General features: G+C 52.8%; 1 protein-coding gene across 2 annotated transcripts in view; it reads right to left on the bottom strand.

Annotated features, from left to right (window-relative positions):
• Positions 1-5,040: 5,040 nt before the first annotated feature.
• Positions 5,041-9,325, bottom strand: part of LOC122680190 (casein kinase I) — a 36,674-nt gene continuing 32,389 nt past the window's right edge. The window contains exons 8-12 of one of the 2 annotated variants that reach the window (XM_043881286.1): positions 9,190-9,250; positions 8,233-8,425; positions 7,983-8,122; positions 7,347-7,412; positions 5,041-6,273 (exon numbers count right to left, since the gene is read on the bottom strand). In XM_043881286.1, the coding sequence (XP_043737221.1) occupies positions 7,396-7,412; positions 7,983-8,122; positions 8,233-8,425; positions 9,190-9,250 (411 nt within the window). In that variant the 3' untranslated portion in view covers positions 5,041-6,273; positions 7,347-7,395. The remainder of the gene's footprint in view (positions 6,274-7,346; positions 7,413-7,982; positions 8,123-8,232; positions 8,426-9,189; positions 9,251-9,325) is intronic. The other variant, XM_043881287.1, reaches the window with a different exon arrangement.

Here is a 9,325-nt window from a genome sequence, read left to right as displayed (position 1 = left end):
ACAGGAAAGAGAAACCAGACACCAGTGATGATCGTGGGTAGGAACACAGTGGAGGGGGCAGGGATGGCATTATGACTCTCTATAATTTGACTTTTATTTATTTTTGATTTTTGGCTGCACTCTATGGCATGTGGGACCTTAGCTCCCAGATCAGGGATTGAACCTATGCCCCCTGCATTGGAAGGCAGAGTTTTAACCACTGGACTGCCGGGGAAGTCCCATAACTTGACTTACACAGCTTGATGTTCATATATGTAATATCTCAAAAAAAAAAATTAAACCAAAAGAAAGGGGGGGACACTAACTCGTTATTAAAATTAATAACCACACAGAACACAGAAAAAAGAATGATTTCAAGTTACATCCAGGCACTGTGCTGTGACCACATTTCCTCAGAATATAATCTAAGGGGGGAAAAAAGTCTGTAAAAAACTCTTTCTTCCATAGATATTGGGCTTCCAAAATCAGTCCTGAATATTCAATGGAAGGACTGATGCTGAAGCTGAAACTCCAATACTTTGGCCAACTGATGTGAAGAATTGACTCATTGGACAAGACCCTGATGCTGGGAAAGATTGAAGGCAGGAGGAGAAGGGGACGGCAGAGGATGAGATGGTTGGATGACATCACTGACGCAATGGACGTGAGTTTGAGTAAGCTCTGGGAGTTGGTGATGGACAGGGAAGCCTGGTGTGCTGCAGTCCATGGGGTCGCAAAGACTCGGACATGACTGAGTGACTGCACTAACTAGTGGCTCAGTGGTAAAGAATCTGCCTGCTAATGCAGAAGACTCAGGTTCAATCTCTAGGTGGGGAAGATCCCCTGGAAAAGGAAATGGCAACGCATTCCAGTATTCTTGCCTGGAGAATCCCATGGACAGAGGAGCCTGGTGGGCTACCGTCCACGGGGTCACAGAATCAGACTTAACAACTAAGACATCATATGCTTTTAGTGTGAGCAAGTGGCACTTGCTGTTGTGTCTGACTCTTCGAGACCCCACAGACTGTAGCCCACCAGGCTCCTCTGTCCATGGGATTTGCCAGGCAAGAATACTGGTAACAAAAATGGCAAGGAGAGGGTTGCCATCTCCTTCTCCAGGGGATCTTCCCAACCCAGGGATCGAACCCGTGTCTCCCACATTGCTGGCAGATTCCTTACCACCTGAGCCACCAGGGAAACCAAAACTTACATATATTGTAGGGTACAGCAAATAAGCACATTTGTATTAGCAGGAAGTAAAACCTTCACTGCAAAAGATATATAAATAAAAAGATCTTTTTTAAAAAAGATTAGCTCCTTGTATTTCCCCTCAGGGCCTACAGTTGCTAACTTCACACCTACTGTTTGAAGCCAGCTGCGAGGGGCTGAGAGTGACCCTGCTCCAAGGCAGGTCTCCATGTGGTTCACTGCCTGCAAAGCAGGACCCTCTGGCCTTTTCTGGTGGGTTTGTATAGTCAAAGCTATGGTTTTTCCAGTAGTCATGTATGGATGTGAGAAAGTGAAAGTGTCTCAGTTGGGTCTGACTCTTTGCAACCCCCTGGACTATACAGTCCATGGAATTCTCCAGGCCAGAATACTAGAGTACTGGAGTGGGTAGCCTTTCTCTTCTCCAGAGGATCCCAACCCAGGGATGGAACCCAGGTCTCCCACATTGCAGGCAGATTCTTTACCAGTTGAGCCACAAGGGAAGCCCATGGATGTAAGAGTTGGACCACAAAGAAAGCTGAGCACTGAAGAATTGATGCTTTTGAACTGTGGTGTTGGAGAAGACTCTTGAGAGTTCCTTGGACTGCAAGGAAATCAAACCAGTCAATCCTAAAAGAAATCAGTCCTGAATATTCATTGAAAGGGCTGATGTTGAAGCTGAAGCTCTAATACTTTGGCCACCTGATGCAAAGAACTGACTCATTAGAAAAGACCTTGATGCTAGGAAAGATTGAAGGCAGGAGGAGGAGATGACAGAGGATGAGATGGTTGGATGGCATCACCAACCCGATGATGACATGAGTTTCAGCAAGTTCCGGGAGTTGGTGATGGATAAGGTAGCCTGGCGGGCCGCAGTCCATGGGGTCACAGAGTCCAACAAAACTGAGCAACTGAACTGGAAACTGAGGAATTAAGATTCCCCTGGTGTCTCAGATAGTAAGGAATCTGCCTGCAATGCAGGAGACCCGGTTCCATCCCTGTGTTGGGAAAATCCCCTGGAGAAGGAAATGGCAACCCACTCCAGTATTCTTGCCTGGGAAATGCCATGGGCAGAGAAACCTGGTGGGCTACAGGCTATGGGGTCACACAGTCAATACATGACTGAGTAACACACACACAGGCATTAAGGACCCACCTTTTCCTCAGTCTCACAGGAAGGGCCAGCAGGAGACCCTTTACTAGGGCTGAGCCAGACTGTGGAATGCCAGCACTGGAAGAGACTTTAATTATGGGGATTTTGAGCAATGCCCAAGACTTACAAGGGGCCTCTCAGAGCCCTCCATCCCCTCCCTAAGTTGAGTTCTTGCCTGTGGGCAGAAATCATGGTAATAGTGGCTCTTGGGTTAATGAATGAGAAGTAGGACAGTAATGTGTGCTGGATAAACATGGACTGCTAGACCAATTCTTGGATAAGCTGGGTCAGACAAAGGCCGCTAAGGCTGAGGGCTCTTTCTTTATCGGAGCTTGGGCTTTGCTGAAGAGACTGTCCAGGGTCATCTATGGCACAACTGTCTTCATGGTGTTCCTTCATCTGAAGGCAGGGAGGTTAATACTCAACTCTGGATTAATGGGTAAGATAACTCAGAACTGCAGATAAAATAATGCTGTGAAGAGTGCTTTGAACTCTCCCTACTCAGCAGGTCCCGGCATTACCTGGAATGTGTTAGGATGTGGACCCTCAGGCCCACTCCAGCCCTCCTGAGTCAGAAGCTGCATTGTAACAAGGTCACCAGGTGGTTTGTGTATAGTTTTTTTCTTTTTTAATATTCATCTGGCTGTGTCGGATGATGCCACACAATATGCCAGCAAGTTTGGAAAACTCAGTAGTGGCCTCAGGGTTGGAAAAGGTCAGTTTTCATTCCAATTCCAAAGAAAGGCAATGTCAAAGAATGTTCAAACTACTGTACAATTGCACTCATCTCACAAGCTAGCAAAGTAATGCTCAAAACTCTTCAAGCTAGGCTTTAACAGTACATGAACCAAGAACTTCCAGATGTCCAAGCTGGATTTAGAAAACTCAGAGGAACCAGAGATCAAATTGCCAACATCTGCTGGATCATCAAAAAAGCAAGAGTTTCAGAAAAACATCTACTTCTGCTTTATTGACTACGCCAAAGCCTTTGACTGTGTGGATCACAACAAACTGTGGAAAATTCTTCAAGAGATGGGATTACCAGACTACCGTACGTGCCTCCTGAGAAATCTGTATGCAGGTCAAGAAGCAACAGTTAGAACTGGACATGGAACAACAGAGTGGTTCCAAATCGGGAAAGGAGTACATCAAGGCTGTATATTGTCACCCTGCCTGTTTAACATATATGCAGAGTACATCAAGAGAAATGCCAGGCTGGATGAAGCACAAGATGGAATCAAGATCGCTGAGAGAAATATCAATAACCTCAGATATGCAGATGACACCACCCTTATGGCAGAAAGCGAAGAGGAACTAAAGAGCCTCTTGATGAGAGGAGTGAAAAAGTTGGCTTAAAACTGAACATTCAGAAAACTAACATCATGGCATCCTGTCCCATCACTTCATGGTAAATAGATGGGGAAACAATGGAAACGGTGACAGATTTTATTTTGGGGGGGCTCCAAAATCACTGCAGATGGTTAACTGTAGCCATGAAATTAAAAGACGCTTGCTCCTTGGAAGAAAAGCTATGACCAACCTAGACAGCATATTGAAAAGCCGAGACATCACTTTGCCAACAAAGGTCCATGTAGTCAAAGCTATGGTTTTTCCTGTAGTCATGTATGGATGTAAGAGTTGGACTATAAAGAAAGCTGAGTGCCGAAGAATTGATGCTTTTGAACTGTGGTGGTGGAGAAGACTCTTGAGAGTCCCTTGGACTGCAAGGAGATCCAACCAGTCCATCCTAAAGGAAATCAGTCCCGAATATTCATTGGAAGGACTGATGCTGAAGCTGAGGCTCCAATACTTTTGGCCACCTGATGTGAAGAACTGACTCTCTGGAAAAGACCCTGATGCTGGGAAAGGCTGAAGGCACGAGGAAAAGGGGATGATAAAGGATGAGATGGTTGGATGGCATCATTGACTCGATGGACATGAGTTCGAGCAAGCTCCGGGAGTTGGTGATGGACAGGGAAGGCTGGCATGCTGCAGTCCATGGGGTTGCAGAGTTGGACACTACTGAGCGACTGAACCGACTTGACCGGCTGTGTCGGGGCTTAGTTGCAGTACGCAGGATCTTTCACGCAGTGCACGAACTCCCAAGTTGTGGCGTACAGGATCCAGAGCACATGGGTTTCAGTATTTTCGGCTCCGTGGCATGCGGGATCTTAGTTCCCTAACCAGGGATTGATCCTGTGTCCCCTGCATTGCCAGGCGGATTTTATTTATTCACCTATTGGCCGTGCTGGGTTTTCACTGCTGCTGGGGCTTTTCCCTAGTCGTGGTGGGTAGGGTTCTCATCACGGTGGCTTCTCTTGCTGCAGTGCACGGGCTCTATAGGTGTGCAGGCCTCACGAGTGGCAGCCCTGGGCTCTAGAGCACAGGCCCGACAACTGTGGCTCACGGGTTTAAGTCGCTCCTCCGGTATGTGAGATCTTCCCAGAACCAGGGGTCAAACCTGTGCTTCCTGCATTGGCAGGCTGACTCTTGATCACTAAGCCACCACGGAAGCCCATGCAAGGCAGATTCTAACCACTGCACCACCAGGAACGTCCCTGTGTGTTGATTTTGAAGCAAAGGGTTGAAACAGCCCCAAGGAGGTAGCAAGCACTGCTCGAGTGCCCCCAGCCACACCCGGTTTGCCAGGTCTGCTGGGGAGAAGCCCCCAGAGCAAAGAGGTGGACCAAGGGCTTCCCAGGTCACTTTATCCTTTTCTACTTTATTACTTCAAATTAACAACCACAATAAAGCTCAAAAAAGTCCAATATTTACACAGGAAAAAAGTACAAAATTCCCCCCAAAGTTCTTCGGTATTTTTTTTTTTCAGTTTTTTAAATTACAAAGTAATAAAAAGCTTTGCTCTTTAATTAAAAAAAAGAAGAAAGAATAAAAGGGGAAACGGAGGTAAATAAATTAGGAAATACACACATGGAAAAAAAAAAACAAACAAAAATAAAGTAAAAAAGGGTTAACTAGGTGGGATGGATAAATCCAGTGCCCAGCCCTGAACCCCAGGCTCCTCCTGACAGAGACAGAACACTGGGAAGGGGGAACCCAGGTGAGTGTCAGAACCAGGGAATTAATTCTTAACCCAGGAGCCAGATGCTTTCTGGAAGTAGTCTCCACGGATTCTGCCCCAACACCAGAAAAGCGGGACCACAGGCTGAGGACAGTCTCAGGGGTCGGTGGTGGCAAGGACCGTCTGTGCCCTTCTTGAGGGACATGGAGGTCACCACCCACCCCCATATCCTTGTCAGGGGCATAAGAAAAGTCAGCCTGGCAGGCGGGCGGGACACCTGCTGTCCTGGGAGACAGAGGGCAGATACATACACACGCCCACAAGGACTCTCAGCCCCACCGCCTCACCACCCCACTCCTCAAGGTCTCTGTGGGGAGGCAGAGAAGGGACCCTTACGCTCAAGGAGGCACTGGCGAACGCCCAACACAGAAAGTTGGTGACCTTCATCTCAGGGGGTGGTGGGGCCTGCACTGATCTCCTAAGGTCCCCAGGCTCACGAACACCCAGCAGGACCTGCCTCTGACCAGCCGATCCATTCCCCCAGCGCCTCGGGCCACCTCCCGAGGACCCGTGAGGACCCGCTGCAGCTCCAGTGCGGAAATGTCCCTCCCGGCCAAGTCAGGCGGTGGCTGGGTGGGGCCGTGGCATCCGGTGAGTGTAGCCTGGTATCTGGGAGCCTCTGGCAGCCTGAAGGTTGTGGGCGGCAGGGAACGTGAAGGGACAGGATTCTCTGTGCCGAGGGTATCCCATCTTCTTGCCATCGGCAAATAAAAAAAATAAAAATAAAAAAAATTCGAAACAGAATCCATCGTTGGTTTTGTGCTGGGATTTTTTCTTTTTGTTCTTTTGAGTGGTTTCTTTTCCCCATCTTTTTGTTGTTTTTTTTTTTTTTAAAGAAAATACAGTGAAGACACTAGAAAGGGGGAGAAAGAAGACAGATCAGGTGGGCATCCGCCCCAGTCACCCATCCACCAGCTGTCCAGCCTCCCCAGCCCCAAGGCTCTGTGCTTAGTCGCTCAGTCGAGTCCGACTGTCTGTGACCCCATGGACTGTAGCCCACCAGGCTCCTCCGTACATGGAGATTCTCCAGGCAAGACACTGGGGTGGGTAGCCATGCCCTCCTCCAGAGGATCTACCCAACCCAGTGATCGAACCCCAGGTCTCCTGTACTGCAGGCGGATTCTTTACCATCTGAGTTACAGTAGGTGCTCCATTTTCCCAGAAAAGACACAGAATCACCTTCTCTCCTCTCTTTTGGTGAACAGCCACCCCCCAGATACACAAACACTCCACCCTGCCATGAACGCGGCTGGTTCCTGGGTGTGAGGCTGACAAAGGTGAACCCCGAATGCTGGCCCAGAGCTACCTGTGGAATCCATGTCCACAACGCAGGTCACACGCAGCTAATGTGAGGTCAAGCCCGTCAGCTGCTGCCAGCCACGTGCATATTCCCCAGGGAGCTCAGACTACCCCTCCCCGACACAGCCCCCCCCAAATTAGTCCCTGCCACACTCGCCTTCCAGATGGGGCCCCAGAGAGCTGAGCTGTAACACCCCGCCTCAAAGCCTCATGCAACCACAGGTCCCATCAAGGCTCATACTGACCAGAGGGCGCCCCCCACTCCTCCCGCCATCGGGGCTGGGGAGGTCACCAAGGGCCTACTCAGAGAGCAGGTAAACTCCTGACTTCAAAGCTCTACGCTAAGTGGTTTGCATGAATGAAGCATAACAGCCCAGAGGCTAAGACCCGGGCTAGAGCCCTGGGGAAGGTCACAGGGTGGGCCCTAGCCTTCCATCCCTGCTACCAACTTCCCAGAACAGTTAGGGCAGCGTGGGGATGGAAGGCCGGCCCCATACAAACAGAGGGCTTTCCGGCAGAAATTAGCTGGAGTGTGCTGGGCCTGCTCAGAGCACAACCATGGGTTCCTCCGGGGGCCGTGGGGGTCCAGACCCGGCTGGGCTGTGACTACAGCAGACGTCGACTCACCTAAGCAAATACTGGTCCGATGGGGGCTCCTCCTCACTTTCCGAGGTGGTCAAATGGCACGCTTGTCTGGGAGGAAGGGAGGCAGCAGGGTGGGAGGGGCTGAGCTGCTGGCAGGATAACTGGGCAAGTCTCTCCCCACTGCAGCGTTCTACCCCGCCAAGCCCCTCGCGCAAGGGAAGGAGTGGGTGTGTGATCTCAAGCACCCCAGATGTTCGCATTTTGTAGACAAGCACACGGCCCCGGGAGGCCCAGCAGCTGCTCAAGGCCGTGGGCTCCCCAGCTCTCGATCTGTCCTGCTGGGGTGCCACCACCACCTCCGGAGGCCCAGAGTGGCTCTCCCTCCCACCCCTGCTGGACCCCTTCCCGGGGGGACCCCAGATCCTCCCTTCCCCACTTTCCTAGTCCACACACAGCCCCTAGGTGGGGGCCACCCGATGGGGTCCAACCACCCCTCCATCCTGTGCTGAGTGGGGATGGCGGGGGCGTGCTGATGGCAGGGACCACAAGCCCCTCCGCTATGAGCTCCCTGCCACCCACCCAGGCTGGGCCCCCTACCAGAGGGCTGGGTCCCGACTCCCACTGCCTTGCTGGGGAAGCGGTGAGGCCCAGAAGGGGCTGGGGGCAAGGGCAGCTCACCTGTGAGGCTGAAATCCGGGAGACCTCTTGCCGCCCAGTGAGGTCGGAGGACGAGACATTGGCGGGCGCGCCCCTGTGTAGCCTCATGCTCACCTTCCTCTCTCTGTCGACCCGTGAGATCGCTCTGGGAGAAGTATTGCCTAGAAGGCGAGGCGGGTGTGGACGGGCAGGCGGAGACGGAAGCTGCCCTCAGCACCCAGGGCCCTGGCTGCCCTGCGCCCCCTGCCCGCTGCCCAAGGTGCACACTCACCAGCTTGCTGGATGCGGGAGGCAGGGGTGGAAGCCACAGGCTCGGCTGCACTGCGGAGCCGGTTGGCGGTGGCCCCCGTGGGCGGGCCAGGGGGCAGGGCCCGGGTCGCCGACCCCCGGAGCTGCCCCATCCTCTCCTCTCGCTCGTGTTCTCGCCGCTCCCGGTCCACGTCCTCGGGGTTTCGGGCTGCACCCTGCAGGCATGAGACGAAAACCCTGGTCAGCCCTGCAGGGTTGGGGAGCTCCGGGATCCAGTACTCCATCGGGGTCAGAGCAAGGGAGGCAGGCCAGGGGCAGGGGGTGTCTCAGAAACCCTCTGGTCCCACCGCCTCCCCACAAAGCAGGCAGCCCAAGAGACCCAGAGATGCCCCCTGATCACACTGCACAGAGAAAAAACAAAGCCCAAGACTGCCCAGGAGGAAGCTCGACCTAGGGAGCAGAGGGAGGTCACTCTGTCCTGGTCTCGTGGGGCCTGGAGTCAGAGCTGGGAGGACTGATGCCCCAGGATGGCCAACCGACCTAGGTCCCCCACCGCCCCCATGTACAGAGGGCCCTTGACTCCTTGACTCTTCCAAACACAGCAGGGCAGGTGCTCAGAGGCCAAGCAAAAAGTTACAAAGCGAGCTGAAGGTGGGGCCAGGACTCAAACCAGGCCTCTCAGGGCCCAGTTAGGGGGATTTTTTTCAAAGGGCTGTTCTTCCCCTGGACCTGGCAATGGTTTCACAACTAAGAGGCCCAAGGGACCCACACAGATGCTGCCTTGCTTGGGATGGGAGCTGGAGAAGGCATGGGCTAGATGCCCCATGGAAGAAAGAGGCCCAGCAGGTAGACGGGGCGGAAGAGGTGCGTGAGCCCCTGGGGGGCTCTGCCCTCTAGCCACTGCCACCCCCAGTGCAGGAGGAAAGGAGAAAGGCCCAGAGAGAGGAGCGTGGCATGGGGGCGGCAGCGGCCGCGTTACCTAGTTGGTCCTGGGGTCGTCCACAGGGAAGGGCGGGGGGCTGGCATGAGGGGGGCCGCATCTGTGGAGGAGAGAGCTGCAGGCTGAGTGGGGGGGGGGGGGCGGCCTGCTCAGGGGCCACAGGCTCCTATAACCC

Source organism: Cervus elaphus, chromosome 22, assembly GCF_910594005.1.
Source record: "Cervus elaphus chromosome 22, mCerEla1.1, whole genome shotgun sequence".
Taxonomy (NCBI): Eukaryota; Metazoa; Chordata; class Mammalia; order Artiodactyla; family Cervidae; genus Cervus; species Cervus elaphus.
This window is presented reverse-complemented; position numbering and strand designations above follow the sequence as displayed.